The 26,796-nt window shown below is 46.2% G+C and overlaps 1 protein-coding gene across 1 annotated transcript; it reads right to left on the reverse strand.

Annotated features, from left to right (window-relative positions):
* Window positions 1-419: 419 nt before the first annotated feature.
* LOC119390127 (uncharacterized) lies at window positions 420-26,068 on the reverse strand. The gene is made up of 14 exons (XM_037657681.2): window positions 25,998-26,068; window positions 20,639-20,763; window positions 19,016-19,165; window positions 17,213-17,710; window positions 12,672-13,092; window positions 10,935-10,980; window positions 10,752-10,871; window positions 8,644-8,760; window positions 6,006-6,086; window positions 5,847-5,927; window positions 3,832-4,009; window positions 3,147-3,314; window positions 1,890-2,024; window positions 420-737 (listed from the first exon to the last, which is right to left on the reverse strand). The coding sequence occupies exons 2-14, from the start codon at window positions 20,720-20,722 to the stop codon at window positions 576-578; spliced, it is 2,241 nt and encodes a 746-aa protein (XP_037513609.1). The 5' UTR covers window positions 20,723-20,763; window positions 25,998-26,068; the 3' UTR covers window positions 420-575.
* Window positions 26,069-26,796: the final 728 nt, after the last annotated feature.

The following is a 26,796-nucleotide window of genomic DNA, read 5'->3' on the forward strand; positions in this document are numbered from 1 at the left end:
TATAGAACTAAGCTGCAGCATAACGTACAACACTACACACATAGTCGCGAGACTAATAATAACAACAATAATAATAATAATAATAATAATAATAATAATAATAATAATAATAATAATAATAATAATAATAATAATAATAATAATAATAATAATAATAATAATAATAATAATAATAAAACCTGGCCGCAGTAAGCGGAAACGACTACGCGTCAATACGTTAAAGAACGCATATTGCTAAAGGTGCACATCGAACAAAGTTGTCCGGTTACAACGGCGCATGTTTTGCACACTAATATGCACTGCCGTTAACCAACAACAATCCTTCAGATTACCGGCTAGCAATAATCGAGTTAAAAATAGCAGGAAGCGAAAAGGAAACGCAGCGGGAGAATAAATGCGACACATTTTGTCTTACTCGACAGATTTAATGTACGATACGGTATAAACCGCGATAGAGGGAAATAATAAAAAGTAAAATAAAAACGGTGTACTTGACGATAGATTATAAAAAGTAGAACGATCGCATTAAAGTTCGAAGGTTTACGCTTTACAGATAACGCTATGAGCGCGTGACATCATAGGGTCGATGCCTTGACGACGTCGGTGGCGTTGTGTAGTGCGAAGATGGCGTGCTCTCTGGCCGGTGGCTCTTCTTGGAAGAGGATGAGGCCGATGGTGTTCATCGAGATGAATATGACAATAACGGCGGCGCACTTGAGGAACACGCCGCAGGCAACCTTCATGGTCGAGAAAGAGAGAGAGAGAGAGAGAGAGAGAGAAAATCAGGAGTCTTAACGAGTAATGCATGCGGTGCACAAATCGCGTCGTGACGATCGTGACAGCTAAACATCACAACGATCTCCAGCCAAGAAGGTTATAAACCTGCTTATTTACACCGTGTTCAGGCCGATAATAATAATAATAGTAATAATAATATCTGGCGTTTAACGTCCCAAAACCACGATACGATTGTGAGAGACGCCGTAGTGGAGGGCTCCGGAGATTTCGACCACCTGGGGTTCTTTAACGTGCATCTAAATCTAAGTACACGGGTCTCAAACGTTTTCGCCTCCATCGTAAACGCAGCCGCCGCGGCCGGGATTCGATCCCGCGACCTTCGGGTCAGCAGTCGAGCGCCATAACCACTACACCACCGTGGCGAGGCAACGTGTTCAAGCCGAGGAAGGGAGTGAATTAGCATTTAAAGAAAACGAAACGGTGAGAAAGAAGGCGGTCGAAGAAGAAAGTTGCAGAAGATCCTTAAGCACGTTCTTATTTGGCTTGTTTGCATAGATTGATAATTTCTCTTGTGTCTTGCTATTCTCTGTAGTATGTGTCTGCGCTCCCAAAATGAAGCACTCAATAAACTCGAGGGGCATGGTTTTCACTTGCTACAGCCACCTAAAGCAAAGTTCAAAGAATCCCACACAGAGTGAATAGGGGACCTCCTTCCACTTTGCGAATTCCCGAGGAATTGAGTTTCTTGTTTTACGACCTCCCAAGTCGAGCTGCCAGCGATGTAACCGAAGATGTATTCAATTCTGCTCCCTTCGAGCTGCACGTTAATTCAACTCCGCCCAGTGTGATCTGCTAATTTTCGCAGATTATCGAATATTCATACCGAAACTCTTTGGTCTCATGTTCAATTTTCGTTCCAGGATAAATTCTTTTTCTTAACCTGCGAAGGTTTCGTTCGAATCTATGAAAACTTTCTAAATTGCGTTTGCTCAATTAAGTCAAGAGTTTTCCTATACTTTCGCACTCTAGCACGCTGTCGGTAGAAACACACGAACGTAAGAACCACAGATTTGTAGCCATAAATTGATGTCATCCAGTGAGTAGAATTGATTTTAGCGCAAAAATAAATTTCAGAATGCCGTAGCACTCACCATATGCGAGCTCTTGGTTTGCTGATATTCGCGCATAATGAGCAGCGGCAGTGACACGGGCAGCATCACGTTGATGGAGGCAGCCAGGCTCACCGGTATCACGTAAAAGGACACGGGCGTCTCCGTCACCACCGCCTGCGGGTTGTCATGGGAACAGAGACACCTTTTGAGACTAACCAGACTAACCCTGAGTCTGTTTTTCGTGGATCGGAAGAGACGACCTATTTCCAATGTGAGAAAACTATACGGAATAGTGCTTTTCTCTTTTTCTTACCCATTGGTATAGTCGCACTCCTGACTTCATTTTTTTTTTTTTTGGAATGTGACAGCTCCATAGTTCTCGAAGATTACCAAAAATATATTCGCGTATGAGGAGACACTATATGCGTAGTAACTAGTTACACCAGCTACACGGCGTACATCATGCATTTGTTTATGAGACAGAAATTCTTGAAATGATTTATTAGTTGTGGAAAGTCCACAGTCACTGATTACCGAGGGCAAAAATTATGGTCAGGTCGCAGATATTTCATGTCTCTGCGACTCAAGTCCGGAATGAGCGACTGAAATCCGACGCCGGATTCAGCCCTGCATTGTTCGATCTGTGCGTCTATCAATGATATCCAAAACGTTCCGTCTCCGACGAGAACCCGGAATTCCGCGAATGTTACCAGGTTACACGTAATCGTAAACGTTCTATTTACGTAGCCGCGAGCGCTATCATTTACAACCTAATATGATAATATACTTGGCATCGTGCTAGTAGATATACAGAATACTTACATGGTAAAATGCGAAGCATTTTATAGCGCGAATAATCAGTTGAATGAAAATCGTCAACACCCCTCCGACAATTAAAACATACTCCTATGCTTAAAGCAGGAAATTTTCGAGGAGCCGTCATTTCATTGAATGGTTTAGGTGAGTATTGTGGAACATCCCTCCCCCCCCCCCCTCACTCACTCACTCACTCACTCACTCACTCACTCACTCACTCACTCACTCACTCACTCACTCACTCACTCACTCACTCACTCACTCACTCACTCACTCACTCACTCACTCACTCACTCACTCACTCACTCACTCACTCACTCACTCACTCACTCACTCACTCACTCACTCACTCACTCACTCACTCACTCACTCACTCACTCACTCACTCACTCACTCACTCACTCACTCACTCACTCAAACACACACACACACGCACACACACACTCTCTCTCCACCACCCTTGATGATACTACCACTCACCACTCTAACCACGGTGGCCGCCATGGATCTCGCGAGCGAGTCGCCGACCACCAGTTCGGAGAGCACGGCAGCCAGGCTTACCAGAATGAACTGGCTGGACTTGGTGGACCGCTGCGTCCAGAACTGGTCGTCCAGCTTGGACAGACACAACTCCACGAGTCGGTACTCCTGCGGCACGCAAGATGACACGGCTACAGAGAACAAGTGTATTCATGTAGAAGAAAACAACACCATTATAATCACTATTATCATAATCGCATCACCGCGACCACCACCATAACCACGCTGCCTGCTAGGAATATATGAAACAGTGTATAGTATACTCCCATTTGGCCGCCCATTTAGGCAATCCGCGCTCGTGGGATGGTGCTCTTGCTCAATCGACCAAACGGGGCACATTAAAGAATGACAATAAGCTTCATATATACTAGAACTTTGGTCGTTTGTAGGGGGCAGCGATCTTTGGCCAAGCGCCATCTTAGGTCAGATGTAAGGAACAACCAGGACAGCGTCCGGCATGTCCTTATCGCAAGCTTCTCACTAGGGGCAGCTCGCCAACGACTAGGACGTAGTTAATGTTGCATCGATCCTCTGTGCTGGGAGCCCCGACAGGTTATAGCTGGGGTCAAGACTGCATTTTATATGCTTGCCCTAAGCGTGGGTACGTCGGTAAGTGAATATGTACCTCGACGGTCTTGGTGAGCGCCGTGATGGACCCCAGCATGAGAATAATGTTCCAGGGTATGCGCGAGCACAGTCTGCGCCAGCACAGCAAACGGAACGACCAGCATCGACGCCATGTCGACTCGGGAGCCGTACTGAGCACCAGCAGGGTGAGACCCAAGAAGGGCCCCTCAACGTAGCTGCAAGCGTGGAAAAGTGCGTGACCTTCTAAGAGAAACGACCGTACGAAGAAAATTGCAGGCTGACACTGAATCCTATAGTAGTGCTATACCTAAGTATGCGTACACGACTTCGCTTGCGCATACGCAAAAATACAAAGTAACATGTCGAAACATGTCGTAATGCTCCATCCCGCAAAAATTAAGTCCGAATTCAAGACGATCATTATTTTATTTTATTTATTTTTGTTTGTGCAACAATACACGACTGTCATGGTGATTGTGGCAACAGATGACGTTAAAAAACGTCGCCTGACCAGGCTTCCGGCACCATATACGCAATTCACTTGCACAGAATGGCATGAGTGTGGTACATAATAAACAAAATTAACGCAGTAGCACTGACAAATAAACAGTAGAATGACATATAGACAGTAGTGGAATTACATAAAACAAAAAATGCTACTATAACATAACACAAAATACATAATATGCGCAAGTAACACAGAAGAAATAAGTTAACAGTAGTAATTACATATCGACAGTAATGGAATTACATTGCACAAAGTACATCCAAATGAAACTTTATATGGATATACGTTCAAGAATTCCAGTCGCGAAACTCACGAGAATCACAGTCAATGAAATATTTTTGGGATTGCTTGCTGAATGCTACAAGTGTACGAGATGTATCAATGCATGACATTAAATCTTGATGGGCATTTAAAAAACTGGAATTCGCCAGTTTAATTAGTGTAGTCTATAATTAGTTCTCGTCTTCGGCATAATGAATGCCGAATGTCTAAAGTCATACTTAGGGGAAGTGTTATTATAAGTGGATATAAAAAATTGAGAATCAGTGGTATATTAAGAAAAAATAAGCTCAGAGGGTCGATGAGCATTGCACGAATGCTGTGTATACTATTCACGACGAAACTAGGAGGTAGCATGTTCATGATAGGACAAATTATGAGCAAAACGGAGAGCTTCCTTTTGCATAATGAGTAAGTTGTTACAACTGTTTTGAGATGTAACCCCCCAAACAAGTATGCAGTAGTGAAGGCGAGAATGTACCAAGGAAAAGTAAAGCTGTCGTTTAAGGTGTGTAGGCAGTAAATTACGCTGTTTAACATACCCATTGTTTTGGAAATACTGTGCATCACGAACTCTACATGCTTAGTCCATCGAAGATTTTCCTGAAACTGAACTCCTCGAAATTTGTATTGTGTTACATGTTCTAATTGTTCAGGTCGGAATGTAATAGCACCATGCAATATCACCGGTTTATTAACGACATGAAATATCATAAACTTCGCATTACTGACGTTTAATTGCAGACGATTAGCACATAACCAGTCTTATAAATTCTGTAACCAGGAGTTTACCAATGGTACAAGAGTATCTAAGTTAGCAGAAGAATAGAATACACTCTTATCATCTCCATAAGGAACTGTGTCTAGAGCGTCTAGAGTGAGCTGAATTGAAATGACTTGTTCAGGAATTTATAATTGTTGTTACTGCTGGTTTGTGAAGTTACTCTCAGTAATCTTCACTGCAATATCGCTGCTCAGTTAGAATCAATTAGGTAGTCTTAATCGGCGCGTTGCTAGATAACTTATCGCCCATTCGTGTTCGTGCGGTGAAGCCCCTACACTGAGATACGATATACTTCAACGCTGAACAAATATTTGCCAGGACAGGATCCCGTCAGGACCAACGTCTTTATTTTTCATACTGCAAGCGTCAGTAGATTGCAAGCAAACCTGGCGCATTTCCTGCCGTCTTCTCTGTCGCGCTTTACGCTAACTTCCAATTTTCTTCGTCCAAATTAAAGTGAGATTGCAGAGCGGCCACTAACCCATCAGGATGCCGGGTGGCGTAGGCGCTCGAGACAACCGGGATCCCGACGAGCCAGTAGAAAAGAAGAGCCTCTCGCATGCTGCAAAGTTCATTTGGACGGCATTCAGTTTGCGTTGTCCATGCAGGCGCGAACAGAGAACCACAAGCGTGGACTCACGTGTGCTTCTTCATGTTTTGTTGTCGGGCCCGAGCACATCTGGACATGTCTTCGTGTGTTTGCTCGTCGATTTCATCGTCACTGCATAGCACGAAAACCAGAAAGATGGCTGACGATCGTCAGAGTAACATTAGAAAGAAGCGCGAAGTCCGATACCATTTCAATTCACTTGGCAGAAAGCGCTTTCAATGACTAAAGAAATATTGAAGTTGAAGTTGAAGTTTATTGCCACATAGTTACAAAACATGTATACACAGCAAGGACGGTGGGATAAAAGCTGCATATAGGCAGCTTGACTGGTCCCACCTCCCCATACAATAACAGCAGCAACATGACAAATATTCCCACTTGTTGCAATATTAAAATAGAAATACACAAAGCAAAGTGATAAGCATCAGCAAGAAACACACATTTTCAAGAAGCACAAAAGCAAGGTTGACATTCATAATATTAGTTGAAGCAATGCGTTTTTAGGAACATAACGTATGTTTTCATCGCATAGTTTATATTTATTTAGAGTGGAGGGAATACAGTAGGAAAGTGTTTGAAAACCATAGTTTGTGCGTGGTCGCGGAACTGCCCAATGTTCAGTGTGTCGGTTTAAGCGAGATGATTGGTTGGTTAACAAGTTTGCGATGTTCCTAATATGAGTAGTACCCTTAGTCGTTTCACGTTTAAAAGAACACATAAGCTGATACTCATATAGATGGTCAACTCGGATAATTTTGAACTTTAGAAACAGATCCCGCGTATGGTCATTGTAGGGTACATCAGCAATAGCCCATAAGGCTTGCTTCTGCAGTATGACTAGAGGACCTAGTGATTGTTTTGTGCTGTTTGACCAAACGAGGTGACAATAACGCAGATGTGAAGCAAATAGTGCATTATATATCATGAGTTTCTGTTGTATTGGTAGCAGTCTCTGGCACCTGCGCAACATGCCTAGGGCTTTGCAAAGCTTAGATTTTAAGTAATCGGTATGGTGGTCCCAAGTCATCAGTTCATAAAAAATAACACCCAATGTTTTAACTGACGCAGAGAGTTCTACTTTTGAGTCATTTAGCGTAAGAGTCTTCGTAATATCGCAAAGCGTAGATTTCGTTCTAAAAAGCACTGCTTTTGTCTTAGAGCACTTTAGCTGGAGCGAGTTTTTTACCGACCAACTATAGATTTTTCTTAGTACTTCATTTTACAAATGTATAAGTTCGTCATCCTTGGTTCCTGAAATGAAGAAACTAGTATCATCCGCGTAAATAATGTAGTTAATGAAATCATGGACATTCACAATATCATTTATATATATGACAAATAAAAGTGGGCCCAGTATGCTGCCCTGAGGCACACCCTGCCTAATAGGTTTAAACGAAGAATGATGTCTATTTATTGATACGCATTGCTTTCTATCTGTAATGTAACTACTAAAAAATTCTAAAACAATTCCGCGTATGCCGTAACAATTTAATTTATCTAATAGGGTTGCATGATTTATTCTGTCAAATGCTTTTGAGAAGTCTAAGAATACTCCCAGTGTTAGTTTCCTAGCCTCAATACTGTTCAAAATTATTTCTTTTTGTTTAAGAAGAGCAGTTTCAGTAGAACAGCCTGATCTGAACCCATGTTGTGACGACGTTATTACGGAATGCTTGTCAAATAAATAACTCATTCTGAGGAGGATGATTTTTTCTAAACCTTTAGAAAACAAGGGAAGAATTGATATAGGTCTATAATTGCCTAAATTATCTCTTTCACCACCTTTGTGTACCACAGTTACCCTTGCAACTTTCATCTGTTGAGGAAAAATGCCAGACGTTAATGCCATGTTGTAAATGTGAGTGAGGCAAGGTGTGATCAGGTCGATGACATGAAGGATTGGTGCAATCTTTAGCCCATTCACATCCTCAGTTTTGCATCGCCTGAATTTTTTGAACACGGTTAGAATTTCATTATTGTCAGTTACATATAGATACAGATAATGTGTTAGGGGGCTGGGTAAGTACAACAACGCATCTTGATCATGAGTGCTTTCAGCCAATGATAGAAAATATTCATTAAATTTATTTACTAGGGCTTCATCTTTAAAGCTCTCGCTTCCTACTTTAAGTTCATTAACAGTAGAGGCGGGCCGCGTTCGTGATAGGACAGAATTCAGCTTATTCCACATCTGCTTTACATCCACAATGCCATCAAACATGGAGCAGTGATAATTAATCGTGCAGTGCCTCTCCTCCCCCTCGCCTTCTTTATTGTCAGACCGTAGTGACGTCAAATAGTGCATTGTGAACAAAATTGAAAGACGAGCTAGTTGTAATGGTTCATAATTAAAAAAAAAATCACAGTGCTAACATGACAGGGACAAGGAAGGGCTCAACACGAGCGCTTTTGTTGTGCCGTTCCTTGTCCCCGTCGTGTTGTTAGAGTTTTGAATTATTTAAGCGTGATCGCAGTGTAGTATGCACTGCGAAATTTCGGCCTAACTTCCTAGGATTAGTCTTAACATTAGAATGCAGCAGTAGGCTCTCGATTGGCCAGGCAGGCAGTGTCGAGAGGATACTGCCAATGTTACGCGACGTCAAAAGGAACTGCGGGGCCGAATCGACGTCGGCAGACGCGAAATAACAGCATAGAAGGGCGCGCTCACCAGCTGACGAGGTTAGCGCAGTATATGAAGGTCCAGGAAAGGAGGCAGCAGATCATGGCCACGGGCAACGACACGGCAAACCACCTCCACCAATTCACCGGACATTCGTCGTCGCGGCTGCGTGGACGAACGTCGGAACGCAATAGCTATATAAATTTAGACGCGTCAAGCCATATCTCTATCATTGCAGCGAACGTGACGCACTTGCTGTGGTCGTTGCCGGGGCTACAGCAAGCGCGTTTTCGCGACCTCAGAGCATCTGGTCATCATCTGGGTCGTCCTCGTGAATTGCAAAAAAAAAAAAAAGGAATTCATGGACCGTTCCGCCAATTTTTACTAGGCTGTATGCATGAAACCAACTTGCTTGCTTACGTGTGACGCGCCTAACTATATTATGCCTAAGGGCAACCTTCCGAAAAAACTCGCAATTTCGCCGCAAAGGGCGAAGCAGTGAATGCGATAGCAACAAATTGGAATGGTATACGAAGCAAGGCTGGCAGCTAACTCCTTTAGGATCAGAGCTCGCGTAACTCTACAAAACGCTGGCGTGAGGGAATACGGCTGCTCCAGGGAGCGAAGCGGTTTTCATGCTCACATGACCACTTGTCGAAACGTTGGCTCCAGCGACACCGCCTGTTCAAGCATTTTTCACCTCTACATGCAACTTTAGACACGTCGCAATAACGTAATTGAATCCAGACTGACGGCACCAACAGCACCTAATAGATGTCCCTAACGCAGAACTACCACGAACTACTCTCATTAGCAAGATCTAAACGCATTTCTGTGGCAGTTTTTGGGTGACGGTTTCTAACCTGTTCAGGTTCGCGGTATGTTTAATTGGCCGACGTTTCCCGAGGGCTGATCGTCGCTAGCAACGCGAGCACACTGTCTTGATTATCGCGATATAATAAACAATATTAGTTAGTAATCCAATTAATCAGCGATTACCAAAAATATTTCTAATAGCCTAGCGCGGAGTGAAGCAACAGTGGCGTCGAAATATATTTTCGCACATGTCTGCAGTTCAGTTACAACTTTTTTTTAAAAGACTCGGCATTATTAATATACGAAGATAGAGGTTGCTGGACTTCCTCGTGGTTTCGGCTCGTGCAGGTTTTCTCGAAGAAAAAAAAAAAAAAACCACTGTGACAAACAACAGGAATACGAGGGCTAACTTCACAGACATTCGCTATGGTCCACCAATGTACGTATATATTCGTGTTTCCCTATACCAAAGTACCGCCGAACCTCGTTATAACGAACACTGATACAGCGAATCATCGATTATAGCGAACTAAATACGAACATTGGTTGGTTACGCTTCATTTCAGCGACGTTTATTATTTTGACAACGAAACCGAAAATGCGAGAGCAGCCGCGATATCGACTCTAACGAAGAAATGTTTGGTTCGCGCGACGTTCGACACTCGAAAAGTAGCATAAAAAAGCAAAATAGGTATTGAAAGACAATAAAGAATATAAAAAAACGTAGGTAACTCGGTTTTTTGTGGCGCAAAAGCAGCTGAGGCTATGCTGCACCAGTCACAAGGTGTTAGGTAATGAACAGTGAAATGATTCAGCTTTAAAGCTTACTTAAATAGCCACATTATTTTGAAAACTTCACACAAGGGTACAAGAGGATCATCTCCTAGAAGCAGAGCAGAGTAGAACGTGTTTCTGACGTTAAAAATTTGGTCAGAAATGTGCTTAGAAAAGTTGCGGAAATTTTGGTCATAAACAGTGCGGACGAAGCGGACGTGACCAGGAGACTGAGAAGGTACTTGGAGAAGCTTTTCCGCAGTGTCCGCGTACTATCGTGCATGGACACTGGGGAAAACTTTATCCTGCGCAGTGCGTGTATTTTGGTATCTAGGATTTAAGCACGAGCCAGATTGCCGATTTGTTAGAACAGATTCTGATACCTACTGTTATAACGCACACCGGATATAACGAACTAATTTATGGTCCCAATGCTACTTCGTTATGACAAAGTTAAACTGTCTATAAAGTCTCCCTTCACTTACGAAAAAGAACAAAAGAATAAAAGCCGGATCAAAGGTGCCGTGTTAATACTCTTCTAAACTGTTGCTATACATGATTACTACCATCCGAGGGCGAAGAGTACGGTCCCCCGGGCGGGCAGTGTGCTGAAGCTGGCGATGTTCCCGAATATGGCCGCGTATGCAGCGCCGGCGATAAACGCTGGACGGGCGGTCAAAATCAGACTGCAGTATAATGGAGAAATGAATCAGTGTTTGCCGACGACTCCATAGCGGGCAAGAACTTACGCTCGCACGCGTAGAGACGACGTCTGTTGCTCTTGGCCGGTGAGGTCTGAAATTATATACAATGATACACGCTGTTTTGTCGAGATATCCGTAAACCTGCTACAAAGGCTAGTTGGTGGCGATATTAGAGCTATTAGAGAAACATGTAGATGTTAAGTGAACTGCGTGGTTTTAAACTGCTGCTTCCTGCGCGATGCTTTTTTAATGTCTTTTTTTAAATCTTTCAAGCTTGCTCACATAATGCATACATAAACCGGTTGTCAGTTGTCGCATCACCATATTTGTCTTCGTGTGGGGTGTTCAGTATTTCAAAAAAATTGGTGCAGCACAAATGTAATTAGTATACGGTTACTATAAAATAATCGGTGACGAAGTCCCCGATACTTCCATGAGAAATTAGTTCATAATAATGGACCAAGTACTAGTGTCGTAGCCAGGGGGTGGCACACCGGGCCTGTGCCCCCCCCTCCCCCAAAATTTTTTTCCAGGGCATACCGAGCACCAAATGACACTCGACCGCATCTGCCTGCCCGGCACCCACTTCAGATCAAGGAGGTGCCCCCCCTCCCCCCCCCAAAAAATTATGCCCCTGCCAAGTACTGACAGCAGGTGACCTCTCGCCCTTCGCGATCCGGCCACCTACGGTAAACAGCGCTAATGAGCAAAATGTTTCACGAATTAAACACCAATTCATGGACACTAAGGTTCATGTGTCATTATGTTCTGAAGTGCAGCGTCACGATCACAGAAACGTTGAAACCAATGCTTCTTCGAGGGTTGTGCCGACTGGCGGTGACCGAGGTGGTGTTGTGACTGTTGTATTGTCTTCTCTGATGTTGAAAAACTGAATTCACTTGAACTGAATTGTGTAGTTATATACGCCAATTACGCCCTCGAAAAACAGCCTACCCTTAACGGCCTATCACAATTGTCAGCGCCCGTCTTGCTTGCAAATTCCGTTCCTGTAAAACCCACCACTCGTTACCCATGCTTTCAAGAATGCTACGTCGTGCTGACTACGCGCAAGCTGTTCGCGACTTGGGGTGTTATAGTGGACATCTTGAATTTCAATTTGAACCAATCAAAGAGGGCGTAAAGAGCTCTCGGGACTAATCCGAGCGGCAGCGATATCGACAAGACGCCGGAATTTAACAATGTCCAGAATAAACAACCTCAGGATCTCCCGGCGCATGACATCAAAGAATGGAATGGCACGAAAGATAGACGACCTTTATCGTTGAGTGCAGAGATACAATCGACAGAGCGCGTAGATCTTCGGAGTGCGAAAACCGGGGCCAAGGTAAACACTCTAAAAAAATTTACACCCTTGAGGGCGTTTAATTGCCCCATGGGTGACACCCTTACCGCTATAAATAATTTATTCGCACACAATTGTGAGCTCCAACTACTTACACAATGAGAAAAAAGCTTCGTAAGAAACCTTTGTGTTAATTCTCAAGTCATGGTGCGCAGATAAATATCTGACAAAAAATTGCCAGCTATATCTCCAAAAGTTTTATTGCACTTATTATCTGTCGGAGCTATCGTCCAACTTTTCCTCAGTGCAAATAAAAATCGACAGGGAAGAAAATTTCAGTTGCTCCTACACAAAATTTCATTTTACCACTTAACTCGAGGTAGTTAGCCATGGGACAATGAAACACACTAAAGACACCGAAAATGGTGTTAAAATTTTTAGACTGAAATATTGTGTTGTATGGAAGCGATGCTCCTTGCCTGTTGTGGGGAGCGGACACTGCAGCATGGGATAAAGTTGGTCGTTGTCGGAAGGCGACAGCAGCCTCCCGCACGGAACACTGCCGCTGCGGCTCGGTATGCTCGGTATGCTCGGCTGCAGGGACAGATATCGTTTCTTGAGAACCCCGCGCACTTCCACCGTTTTCGGTTCCGGTTCCTGATCCGTCCTGGCCTCGGTTTTTGTCTCTGGCTTCGGGTCAAGCTTAACGGCTGCGGACTTGGGCGGTGCCACCGGCTCGGATTCGGGCTGAACCTTTGACTCAGGCAGTGTTTTTACCTTCGACTTCGCCGTTTGCGGCGCACTAGGGCGTGCGTCATTTTTAGCTACGGAAGGCTTCCGAGATCCGTGCTCCGGCCGTCGCGGGTTGCGGTGCGGTACAATTTGATGTTTTTGTCGTGCCTGGAAAAGACGTGGCATAACTTCAGTTGTTGTAGGAAAAGGCAGGCAGCTCGCAGTTCAAACAAACACCCTCCCAAACACTTCGTCATGCGACACCTATTACGCAACAAATCCGGAGTCTATTAACATTCTCTTTAAAGAAACAGACAACGCAGTTATATGTACGTCCGTACAACCCCTGACAAAACCACAGCAGCTGCGCTTCATACAGTAAATTTTACTCTCGGAGAACGCCGTAACAATCAAACCCGAGTCTACTGTCGCTCGTACGCCTTTAATATTAATTGGTGTTAATTGGTATTAATTGGTTTAATAATAATTAATTTGCGAATGCCTCTGAGCATTGTCACGCATGCGCTGTTACATAATTTTCCTTCTGCATTGTTACACGCTAATGAATTAAAACACTTGTTGGAATGCATTGTGCAGCGAAACGTCTTTTAGATGCAAGAAACTGACCCCGACTATCTTCGTAAGGAACAAACATGCACTCTAGTCGTGCTATACCGAGCCCTCGTTGTCACACGGATTCGCACATGACTGTCCATGAAGCTCCATTTACTAGCAGGAAAACTTGAACCCAATCCGGAACCGCGTGATAGTCTACAATATAATCTGCTATTATGACTAGATTGATAAACGAACTGCAGTCGAGCAGCAACTCGTAATCGTCTCTGCCATCGCTTTCTTGTCCCGTTTGTTCTGGCACTGCTCGCTGTTGTAACGAACCAACTAGCCCAACAATACCTTTTCACCCGATCTGAAATACTCGAAAATCGGCTAGCTGCGGTGTCTTAGCGGCTGTGACATTATGCTACAGAGCACGAGGTCGAGGGTTTGATTCCCTGCCACGGTGGCAGAATTGGCGAAATGCCAAAATCAGAATGCCGATAGTTTAGGTGAACGATAGGTGGTAAAATATATTCTGGACTCGTATTCCAGGCCCGTAGCCAAAAGGGGGGGGGGGGGGCTAGCCCCCCTCCCCCCGGAATTTTGGTGAAGCACGTGTTTTTACCAAAACTAAATAATAAAAGTACGTGTTTTTCTCAAATAGCCAAGGTTTTCAGCAAGTGGGCACCCCCCCCCCCCCCAAAAAAAAAAAAAAATTCCTGGCCACGGGCCTGCCGTATTCACACAAACCTCTTACGATAAATATTTTCGTAAGAGACTATATTTTAGCCAATCGAGATGTGGGACATATCATTAGCCAAGCTGGCTGACCAGTGGGAAAATGCGCTTATGAAAGAAGTTTTGTGAATTCGACCTCTGGAATTCAGAATTGCGCGTTGTCTCATAATCATATCGTGGTTTTGGCTTTCCACAGCATCAGAAATGCTTGATGCGATTTACACAGCTGAAAATTCCGTGTCATACCCATTGACAGAAATAGAAACAAGACGATACAATTTCGACAACAGTCCGGAGTCGGTAAACCACAGTTAGGTCCTATTAGAGTATAAATTTGGACAGGTTGGTATATATGCATAGCCCTAAGTGGCACACGACGCAAGAGAAGAAAAAGCAATCCAACACCAATATGTCAAAAATTTCGCGTGTGCATGTGGGCTTTTATTTTAAATACAATTGGTATAGTGCACATATGCGAGAATCATATTCATATTCATAAGCGCTGACTTACAGCTAGACTTTCTTTTTTTTATTGAAAACGCAACATATAAACAAAAATTAGTTGAGAGTTAGTGGCTATATTCTGTCTATTTGTTCTTGCAGATGTCTGCGTTTTCTCGCGCTGTTTGATTTTCTATCACACACCTGTCCAAAACTCGTGTAAATGCTCGTTCATATTCGTGTTCCATGTGTAGCGGTTTTGCACCGTCGTGAAGTTGCGCGCGCAGCGTACCTGAACGTTGTTCTCGGCCGTCTTCTTCGGCGAAGCAAGTTCGTGGGCTCGCATCCGCTTGGCGGCGGCAGTCTTGCCTCGTGTCCCTCTGGGCGACGGCGACCGTTCTCCGCGCCCCTTGAAGCCCCTGGGTGCCGACGTGCCGGCCACTGGTGCGACCACATCGGCGACGCTGGGCTGACGTGAAGCCGCCGGCGCCGTGGTGGTGCCCGCTACTTCAGTGGTGGAGCCGTCCACCGCAGCTTCTGGGGAAGTCACTAAGCTGGACAGCGGCGCCTGGAGCGTAGTCGCAGGTGGAGAAAACGCGGACAGCATCGGCGCGGGAAGCATCGAGGAAGGGCCATTAGGGCTGTCGTTGGGGCCCTCCTGCAAGGGCATGGTATGTACTGGCATAGCCTCGTACGGGTAGCCTACGTAAGGTTTCACAAGGCATATGCTTTTTGGTTTACCTATGGCACGAGTCAACAAATTACTTATGCCGGCAAAGGCAGGTTTGAAGTTTATTGAAGCCCTTCTATTTTTGCGCAAATGTTGCACATAGTTACATTAGTACAGAAATCGTCCCATGGCCACATTGTACTAAACGGTCTTGGGAGAAGATGAGAGGGGAGAGGGGAGAGGGAGTCAAGCCGGTTTAACTGTGTTTCTGCAATGTTCAATTAAGCATGTGTTATATCATACTGAGTAAAATGAACCCGCTAATTAGGGCTGCTATAGGTATGCAGCCCGGCGAGCAAAAGGGGGGGGAGGTGGCAAGTGCCCCTCTGCGTGCCCGTAACTGACACCTCTGATCTCTGGCTCTTTGCTCTTCATTGTTTTCATCTACTGCGCCCGAGTACCTGGACGAGATCGTCACTGCCGGTAGTTGGCGATCGTGGCGACGCTGGCGTTGAGTGGGGTCCTGCCAGGAGAGTTGATCTCGGGTCTTCCTGTCCTGCGGTGGCAGCGAATGGCGACGGCGATGTTTGCGGACGTGGGCTCGGCGCAGGCGTCGGTGGCGACACGGCGGGACTGCGCTTGAGGATGGACGACGGAGGCTTCCAGTCCTGGCTGAAGGAGCGAATGCGCCGCACGGGTAGGTGGAGCGGCCAGTCTCGGTCGTGCGGCGTCGCACGCTCGGTGGCGCCGAAGGACGTCTTTCGAGCACTTTTCTGCGCGAGACGACTTCATTGGACACTCCTGCCTCATAGACAGAACCCTTTTAGCTTAAAGGAGCACTAAATAGAAAGATTTTGGAGGTGACCATAATTGTCTGGTAGTGGCGCTCGCACGTCGGCGTTCATGTGCCTTCATGTGCCCTGGTGTAATCCTCGGGTTAACTGTGTTTCCCGCGCTGCCGAAGCGGATCTCAGAGGACACGTAGAAAGAAGCCATGGTTGAGATCTGCTCAGCCAGGTGCTGCAGCGATCCCAGCTGCTCACAATCTTTCGATGAACTCGATCAATTAATTGTCATTAATAACCTGACAGTTAATTGGCCCTTATCTTAGGTAAGGTTATGCTCCGATATCACATGCATCCAATATAACTCTTAACTAGAACCAGAGCCAGCGACTTCTATTTTTTAGAAGACTTTCTGAACATCCGAAAAACCGGAAGTGCTCTACCGGAAGTGCTTAGAAGAGAAAGAATATTGTCACTCGGTGCTCTTGCCACTAAGAAAGTATTGGGACTGTATCCGTAGACTATGCCTGAACAAGGCCGATATAAAAGCCATCTTTGCAACATAAGCAGCTACTCGCTGACTGCGTCGCATGAAATCGATCCCCACAATGCATGGGATGTGCCGGATTTTCCTTGCGCGACAAATATTTTTTTAAGTATAGGTCCGCTGAGAGGAGCCATAATTGTATTTTGTTCCCGCTCATTCTAGCCAAGTGGTAGCGCGTTGAAATATCCGACACGGAGTTCGAAAGTAACGGCTGTGAAAGTTTATTTCTTCTACCCTACATGGAGTCGGTTTACTGTTTCCTGCAGTTCTTTAGTCGCATGCTTACTTGTCACAGACGCGGGATGAAACTGTCATCGCCAGGGTGATATCTGTGACGAGTTGGGTAATTAAAACTGCAGCGCTAACTTATAGGCGAGACCAGACGTGCTGTGCATGCCTTTTCGTTTTTCGTCTGGGCGTCCGTATTTCGCGCCTGTTTCGATTCCCACTCATTTTTCAACGCCCACGATTCAATGTTACCCCTTCAAAGGTAACTGTGTTAGCCGCATGACAAGGTAAGAACATTCTTCTGCATATAGTAATCCTCACTTCTGGTCTCGGCGCAGCGAGTGTCGCTTGAATCGGCAAGGGAACCGGCGGGTGCATCCGGTACTGCTTGACCAAGGAGCTGCTGCCCGACACCTCGCTGGGGCCGGTCATCTCGCTGACCATGGACACGCTCCTGGCCTTCCTGCTCATCGCGCCGCTGATGCGGCCCCAGCGAGGGCGCCTGCCATCCTCGAAGTAGTTGAGCGACGTGCTGCCCGACAGAATGCGAACGACGCTGCCGCGTTGCTCCGCAGTGCCCACGATCTCGTTGTGCACGGTCGTGACGAAACGGTCGATGAAGACGGTGCTGAAGACCACGATCAGGTTGCTGGGCAACAACAGGCTGAGCGCGAACACCGGCAGGTGCGTGTACAGGAAGAGTGGCTGCATGCGCAGGGCGTAGCGTCGAAGCGCATGAAGACTCAGCCTGAAGAACACGGTCGTCTCGTCGCACAAGAAGGCGATGGTGAACAGCAAGCTGGCCGTCAGCACACGGGGCTGCAGAGGGTAAAGAAGAAAAAAAGACTTGTTTGTTCACGTGCCAAAACCTCGACCCAATTGCGACGTGTGTAGTTTTGTAAAGGAAGCAAAATGAAATAATTTACCCACCAATAGGTACAATAACGTACCGCTTAATCGAATCACACTGTAGAGCTTTTGCGTTTTGCTCAACGTTAATGAGAGGCTGCCGCGGCCGGAATTGAACCTGCGACCCCGCTCGTCAGTGCAGTGGTGTAGCATAAGTTAGAGCGGTGAGTGCGCAGAGGTAAGTGTTGCACCCCCTCCACCTCTCCTTGTGTAACATTTCCCGTGACATGCCTGTACACCTTCATGTCTCTTTTGCCGTGCACCCCCTGACTGATACGAACGTGTTCATCAGGACAGCAGCAACTGCCAGCGTGAATACTATACATACCTTGCCTACGAGATGCACGAAATACGTGCGGTCGCTTCAGCAAATAAAGAAGTCACAGTTTTACCGCAAGGGCGAAGCAATGAATGCGATAGCAACAAATTGTAGTGTTTTACTAAGTGAGGCTGGCAGCTAACGTAACTGCAAAACGCTCGTGTAAGACGATACGGCCGCTCCAGGGAGAGATGCTCTCCGAAGTCATTTGCCGTTGAGAGCGCAGCACGTAGGAGGGTATACGAGCCGCCCGCTGTGATGGCTGACAAGATGGCGCGCGCGCCAGCGATCGCGACCGCGCCCTTAGATTCAAAGTTCAAAGTAGCTGCCCGCGCGACAACCCTCCCCCCCTCCCCCAAGCGAATGCACCCTCCGAGCGACATGCGTTTTTTTTTCATTCTCGTTAAAGACGGGCGTGGCGTTTTCTGTCTACTTCGACAGCAGGCCTCCCGAACGGGGGGATGTTATCGCATGCAGCCTCCGAGCGACGGAAATGGGCCGGCTAGTTTGATCTCTGCTTCGGCCGTGTTCGTCACCCCCGCTCGCGCGCTTTTACCCGCGGTAGAACAGGCAATGCGCGGGGGGATCTTATCAATTTGGACTTCATACCGGAAGGACATGACGGCGACGGTGATGGCAACGGCGACGGCAAAAACCCGTCGAGACTGTCCATATAATTGCTATAGCAATAAAACTGCACGGAACCCATTTATTATTCCTCAGAGAATATCTCTGCGTGATAGAATGCTTTCTCTTCGCATCCCCAGTCTCACGACTTCGCATAGACGGACGTGGCGGAAGAAGTTGTAGGTTAACCGTTGCAAGCAGCCAATGCTGGCAATGCGTCAAACTCTAGCGCCTATACTTCAGCCTATCGCGAACGTGTGAGCACTTACACCCATATATTCAGGGGCCAGCCATTCTGCGCTTTTAATGTCGCCGAGTGGCAGGATAACGATGGGCAGCATGGCGGCGACGGCCGGCGGAAGCAGGCGGCCCATCAGGCCAAGCACTGTCAGCAGGATGCAGTAGATGCTGGTGCCTTCCTGCATCGGCAAAAGCACTCAGGACACATATTCGAGCATATAATTAAACTCTTCGTAAAAGATCTACGACAAGTCCCGTTGACATACACAGTTAGGAGAAGGCGCACATCATCGACGAGTAACACGAACGCAAGGCTTTATTAATTCGGCAACAGGGGCCGAGATCACAATGCTAGTTTTTGTAAGTGCTCTTTACAACAAAGGGGTAGCTATATTAGGAACAGCACGCGAAAAACAACGGTGGGCTGAAATTCCATCCCATAGGAACCGTTCTAGCGTAGGCGCTTTTCATGAATACGGGCCAAGGGCTCATTTACACAGAAGGTTTCAATTCCTTCTCTCCTCCCCCGAAACTTTTCAGTTTTGGGTGTGTGTATATACACGCACACATACAAACGCATGCACGAACATATATAAAGTATGGTTGTCCCCTGTCCCCCCCCCCCCCCTGAAAGAGATTTCTGGCTACGCTACTGCAGTGAACACCTTAAAAAGTAAATTACAAACAAAACAAAAGCTGCGTGCAGTTCACATTTTTCTTTATCTTTTTTTTTGCTCTTTACTCTCCACTCACTCTCCGCGTCGGATTCGCGTTCACCAACCGCTCGGGCCACGTCAGCGCGGCGGCGAATGCTCGCCGGCGTGTCCCGCTTCACTGCTGCCAGCGGTTGTTGGTTGGTTGACCTAGAGGACTAGAGTTGGTTGAACTAGAGGACTATAGGTTGAACCCCATAGTTCCCAACAGTCAATCTTACGCGGTAACATGGATAGTGGTCTCAAACAACACCCGGGAGCAAAACTTGAGCTAAATAGCGTTCATATAAGCGCTAATTTTGAACATAGGCATTTATAGGCGTTTATAAGCATTTAGGCACGAACGCCGAAAATAGGCATTTATAGGCACTAAAAACACTATAAAAGCCCTTCTTAACCTCTAATTCATGCTCATATGTAAAATGGCGCGATACGAGCGCAAGGAAAAAAATAGGCATCTGCCTAAAATCCGGTCTCTACTTATGACATTGCATTTGCCGAAATGTTTAATATCGTGGTAGTATAAGTGCTCGTATTAGCAGAAAAAAACAACGCGGCCAACGGGACAGCAAAGGAAATTGTTTCTCCTGGTGTGAAGCCGTACCAACAAGCTGTGTTGTGAGCATGCTAAAATGCAGGCGTAACTGGTGACCCCTTTGACAAGGCATGCTCAGCGGAAAAGCTGCACTGAAAGAAAGCCTCATATACAAACCTGCACTAAACACCTGCTTACGCTGAAACGATTTCGGTGGAACAGATAAAAGCCAATCATATCGGCCCCAGCAGCCGGCCATTGCGAGCCGGCCGTAGAACACAAGGTTTCGTGCATTTGGGACAAGATGGCAAACAACTATTTACGAAGCTCTCACGGAAACCAACAGCTCCCGTATTCTGCACAGCCGCTAGTTGCCACACCATAGACAAAATAAATGAACGAACCTTGTCACCGAAGATGAAAGGCAGCAGGTAAACGGGCATAAGGAACTCGAGGCACTCCTGGAAGCTGCGTTCCTTCCGCTGCATCTCTACGTCTTGCGTGATCGAGGTCCTTTTCACCCCTTCGCCTGGGCAGAACAGGTGACCAGCAACTATTGTCAACGACCTTCATACGATACAGAGACACCTGAAAGGAGGTAGTGCTTGCGATATATAGGAAGCAATCAGTTTTTTTCTTGGCTTCAGCTAGCGTTCGCACTCCGGCAGCGCGCCGCTTATTCTACACAATGTTCGCAGGCGTAGTGTTCTTTCAGTAGGGTTTATAGCAATGACTAACCACGAAGCTTACCTTTTGAACTTTCGCACGGCACCCAGTTATAACCTAGGCCCTGTATGTTTTAGATGTCAGCCACACATATCAGCGCAATAACTGGTTTCGAGAGTGGCCCCCTTATTTCCTTGCGGTTTTGTCACGGCGTGCTTTGCCCTCGTGGCCTCCGAAAGTGAGCGGCGCGGAGGGTTGCCTAAACAGAACTGGGAAGTCGTGCTCCAGAGAAGCGAGTGAACTTAAAGCTTGGGTGTGTCGAAGCGTCGCGCGCACATCACAGCAAAGAAGAGATGCTACACGCGGGGTACGATACCAGGGACAACGGGAATGAACACGTGGATAGAGCGCTTCGCATGTCAACCAGTATTCGCGATCCGTTAAACGCGCTACGACGCCGCACACTAAGACTTTTGCTCCCTAAATGTTGACACAGCTTGTGGCCTTGCGCTTAGAGGGCTAAGTCGAGTGTGTTTCGACGTGCACTTGTGTGGACGCTTTGCCAACTGCTCGCTCTGTGCATACATTCTCCAGGTATGCTTGTTCAACCTCGCTGGTCTATTGCAATAGACAGTCTTTGACGAAACGTGCTAATGCGGCCACCGCACGTTTTTAACATCCATAGTATACTATTAGTGCGCTCTGAGCGCGGTTAGTGTGGCGGTAAACGACACTAAAGCTCACAGCGACGAGATTGCGTGTCGGACGGACTCTTCTTAGCCTCTGTTTCGTCACGCAATGTTCCCTCCTGGTTATTTCCTTCGTCCGTGCGTCACACGGCCGTCGATGCGAAGCTTCGATGTGGAACGTTCACGGCCGAATTTGGGACATGCCAAAGAACTAGTTATGAAACGCTCACACAATATGTCGCTCCTGTGCTCATCTGGTAAGAAGTGCCAAATCCTTTTTTATCTGTCTTCGCCAGATCAGAAGTGACATGGCGAAGTCCAACGTTTTATCGAAAATAAGGCTTGGTAGGGCACAAGTTGTATTTGGTCACGGAATTATATTGAGATTAGTCCAGTGTCGTTCTCAGAGTTCTTCGCAACAGCAACCCATGCAGTCAACTTACAGAACTATTTATTTATAATTTTATAGCCGATACTGTAAATGTACTTTTCCACCGCCACTCAACCGAAAGACATGTCATACACTTTGATCGAGCAGCCGTTGCACTAAAATTCATGAATATACCTGGACAAAGTGGGTTTTCTGAACGTGCAGTTTTACAGAAGTGCAGCCTTAAGTACAATCGCGTTGGTGGCCCCATATTGTGTCTCCGAGTGCAGTATGGTACAGCCATACCCACACAGGAATGACATGGGTGCGACTATGCTATACCATTCTTTATGGCGCAAAGTACCGCGAGAGGGGTACACATACCCTTGGGGTACACATACCCATTGCATTTTCTTCCTATACTAGCACAATCAGAGAGCATACATTTAACACATCATGGTGGGAAGAAGTGCCGCACGAGGTCGCCACCAGTGCTGATAGCGGACTATCCCTGCTAGGAGCTGCTGTGGAAGCCACATTATAGAAAGCTATTCCTCCGTTGCCACCTTCTCCGTGGTATTAAGCCATTCCGTAATATACGCATAAGAAAGGCCTCAGAACCTTTAACGAGTAGAATTGCACCATCTGTGTACAGATACGTACTGTACATGACCATGTAGAGATTTATGTATAGACTATCCCTGTATCTTCTTTGGCAGGTCATACGAGGACTATTATAAACTATACTCTTACATAGATTGCTCCATTCAGGGGCGTAGCCAGAAATTTTTTTCGGGGGGGGGGTTCAACCATACTTTTTGTATGTTCGTGCGTGCGTTTGTATGTGTGCGTGTATATATACGCAAGCAAAACTGAAAAATTCGGGGAGGGGGTTTGAACCCCCCAACCCCCCCCTTGGCTACGCCCCTGGCTCCATTACACAGAGTGCTCCTACATTAGAATGATCACGGACCTGGAGTGTACGGCTCGCTGGTCGCCGGCACCGTTTGCCTGGCTGCACCCGTCGTGATCATGGCTGGACTTGAACGACTGTCACCGGTACGACGATACGAGAAAGCGTCGGATAGTCCTGCTCGGGAAGTCGGAACCTGTGCTGCCTTCGACAACTAGAGTAGAATAGAGCAGATCCTTGAAACTCTGGCACACACCCACGGTGGAGGATTGATGATGATGATGATGATGATGATGATGATGTCCTCGTCCTGATGGCGCTCACCCACAAAGGGGGATGGGCCAAGAACCGGGCGGCAGGATGCTTAGGGTAAACACCTATGGAACTAAACAAATCTGGAAATTTAGGTTAAAAATGAAACATCGAATAAATGCAGTTGTTGAACGAGCAAGCAGTCAGCCTGTCGTTTGGGTTTCTAAGATAAATAATGACAGATTTCAAATCAAGATTATGAACGAAGAAAAATATACTAATTGGCGAGGAACACGAGACAGCTGTACGGGGGAGGTTCACTTCTTCGTCTTCAGGCGGTCGCGACTGCCGATTAGTTCTTGCTCTTGTCCGCCTGTTAAATGTGGCTCACACCCACTGTAGGGGGTTTGACGAAGAATTCAGTGGTTTTATAAATTCGCGTAAAATTTAAGGCTGGGGTACTTTTTAGAATGTAAAATTCACTAAATCATAGAGAAAATTTTGATGCACGATAAGATGTATATAAAAAAACAAAGCTTTTATTAAATATGGTAATAGTAAAAAAATAAAAAAAAAACACATTACGTTTCGCTTGAAAGGAAAAGCGCACAAAGTTGATAATCCACGTTTAGGGCACGTATGCACTAAAAGGAATACGCCACAAAAGGGGTTACACGAGGTGACACACACAAAAAAAAATGCGCAATTTAAAAGTAGAAACTGATTACACCGCCCTCAGGTACGAATTACGGCGGCCTGTATATCAATATGTGAAACTTACACAAAAACAAGGGACTCGCTATTACATAGCAAGAAAGAAAGACCCGATGGTAGTGCGCCGATATGCGCACTTTGTCGACTTGCGCAGCGCAGTTATATCTGAAAGCCTCCGAAATTCTTATAAACAAGCTTTGAAAAGCTAATGCAGCTAAAGATTAGGTGGAATTTATTTATTATTGTTAGGGAAGCGCGGACGGAGACGGCGAAGGGTTAGATAGAGCGACGAAATAAAGAAATTCGGAGGCATAAATGGCATCAGCTCGCACAGGACAAGGTGGGTGGCAGGTCGTCGGGAAAGGCGTTCGTCCTGCTGTGAACATAGGCTGAAGAGGATGATGATATTTTTAGCTATATTTTGCAAAAGAACGCCTAGTTGTTCGTATTCGGCTATACACACGTCACCAAATCTCATGTTCGATCGAGGTGGCACCGAAATTGCGGCCCGATAGAAAACTCGTTCGTCGGAAATCCAAATGACAATTTGATAGCTGCACGATCTTAAATTAGCAACACATGGCAGGAAACAGAGACGCGTGTTTCTTTTCTTTTTCCCAAATATATTTTGGATTCTCGGTCATAGCATGACATCATGACATAGCAGTCACCGAAGCAACCTCAAAGAGCCTTTCGATATTGTGGACAAAATGAAGTGACTAGAACTCTCGCCATAACGAAAAACTGATAAAATTTTCATATTGCACCCCAAGGTGGCGATCCCCCTTCTGTAGCATTGTCCTTGTCCTTCTGACAGAGAATTTAGCATAGGTGTGAAGAAGGCCCACAGCGGTGGTATCGCGGTTACGGGGCTCGGCTACTGCCCCGAAAGTCGCGGGTTCGCTTCCGGCCGCAGCGGTCGTATTTCGATGGAGACGAAACGCTATAGAGGTCCGTGTACTGTGCGATGTCAGTGCACGCTAAAGAACACCAGATGGTCTAAATTTCCAGAGCCCTCCAACACGGCATGCCTCACAATCATATCGCAGTTTTGGCACGTAAAAACTCACAAATTTTTATCGATGTTTGAAGAAGAAATCGTGCATACCACATCTACCAGTGTATACGCGGAGCAAGCGCACACAACCACATTCTCTATGTGTAAGCAGTGTACAAGCACCATGGAAAGTTGGGCAAGTTGGTAAGGATTCATTTTGGTCAAACTGCGCGCTGGGACGGGAAGCGAAAAAAGAAGTGAGACAAAGAAGCGCAGACTAACAACTGGCATATGACTGGTGGAATTCACACATTCTCTATGCGTAAGCCTATAGGCTGCAAATGAAGCAACCCGTTCGCCGAAGTTTCAAAATGCATTACAGGTTTGCTCAGCCATGTTCGTGCGTGATTTTCCGTTTTTCTCTCACCTCGTCATTGTTACTACGTAGGAAAAAAACGGATTTCGTAATTCCCCGAATATATGCCGTGATGCGCTCTCTCTCTTCCGCACGCAACGCCGATCGAAGTTGTTCGGCTGAATCAACACTCTGCCCCTTACTCCCCTTCTCTGCGGTTTGATACTTTTTTTGCTGTTTTTTTCTCGGCCCGAAGTGCTTCACGTGTAAGTCCAGCCATTGACGCCATCTTTCGTGCTCGCATTGTGTGCGCAAGGTTGGTCCTTCGCGCGCTTGTGGTATATGCGCGGTGATACACCGTCCCGCACCAATCCTGTCACGTATATGGAGTTCCCCGGCGTATCATGGCCGAACGGCCGCTGCATATTGGCGTCATAATTATCCTTTTTTTGCCCTCGTTAATTTAACGACAGTGTAAACACGCCCCCGTCGCAGACAAAGTGTGAACGCTCGTCTTTTCACACCTTTTGCCGCGGAGCGTCTGTTTAGTCACGCAAACAGCTGTTGTCCCAAGGCCTTCAAGTGCGTTGTCACGAAACGACGAAGTCCACGCGAGTACACTCGCCGTTTCGCTACACGCGCGTACAGTCGACGAGCCTGCAGAGCTGACGGTTCACTTTAAAAAGAGGGACGTGTCACGGCAGGATTCTATCGTTCACTTGCCGTGTTCTTCGCCAGTTCCTGCTCACCTGAACGTCAGCTGTTCCTGCGGATACGTATTCACTTGAGTCCTACGCGGATTTTTACCATGATTAACTCGGCTTTTCTTCTTGCGGTCTCCTGCCTACTCCTAGTGGTCTCCCGGAACGTGGCAGTCTGCGAGGAAGAGATACCCGAGCATGGTTTGAGCAGTTTATTCTCGCAACAATGACTACAGTGTCCGGACTGTAACTTCCTTTGAACACTCAAAAGTTAGTTAAGCGACTGTTTCTTGTGCACTTTGTCCTTCGCGAGTTGCTGGCCTTAGTATGTGGTCTCATACACTATTAACCGCATTCAAGCAGGGATTTGGTTTGCGCTTAGTTGGAGAAGATTCATGTTTCAAGAAAACTTTAGGGCGCAGACTAAAACACGGTCGTTGTTCACTATGGTCTTTTCTGTCCGTGTTTTAGTTTGCGCCGTAATTTTTTTTTTTGAAATACATACCGCGTGTCGTAATCTGTGCAGTAAGCTTGTACTGCACCATTTCATGGTTGACTAGGTGGGGCGTTCACTCGTCCTTACATACACGTTATCGGTCGTACAGGCAGTCCGAATTGCGAGGTATGTGACACTCCCGAGACCACTGAACACCTCTTGTGCATCTGTGTCCGCGATATACCATGAAAAAGAAAATTGATGGCCACCTTCCTGCTGAAATATATGAAGCAACAAGCATCAGAAAAAAAGTTCTGTTGGCACCTCCACCTCGTCATCAGCGCAATACAGCATTCTGAAAGTGCTGAACAAGTTTTCACGCGAGACAGAACTCGACGAGAGACTGCAAATAGTTTTTGGACATTCAAGGTTTTGCTTCATCGCCACCTTTCTCCTCCTCATGACCAAC

This window comes from Rhipicephalus sanguineus, chromosome 4 (assembly GCF_013339695.2).
Source record: "Rhipicephalus sanguineus isolate Rsan-2018 chromosome 4, BIME_Rsan_1.4, whole genome shotgun sequence".
NCBI classification, from domain to species: Eukaryota; Metazoa; Arthropoda; class Arachnida; order Ixodida; family Ixodidae; genus Rhipicephalus; species Rhipicephalus sanguineus.

Coding starts and splice junctions, on each gene's coding strand:
- LOC119390127 (XM_037657681.2), bottom strand. CDS start 20,722: ATGCAGCGGAAGGAACGCAGCTTCCAGGAGTGCCTCGAGTTCCTTATG. Junction 8,761..10,751: donor GTACTCTTCGCCCTCGGATG/GTAGTAATCATG, acceptor TCGTCCACGCAG/CCGCGACGACGAATGTCCGG. Junction 5,928..6,005: donor CAAAACATGAAGAAGCACAC/GTGAGTCCACGC, acceptor TGAACTTTGCAG/CATGCGAGAGGCTCTTCTTT.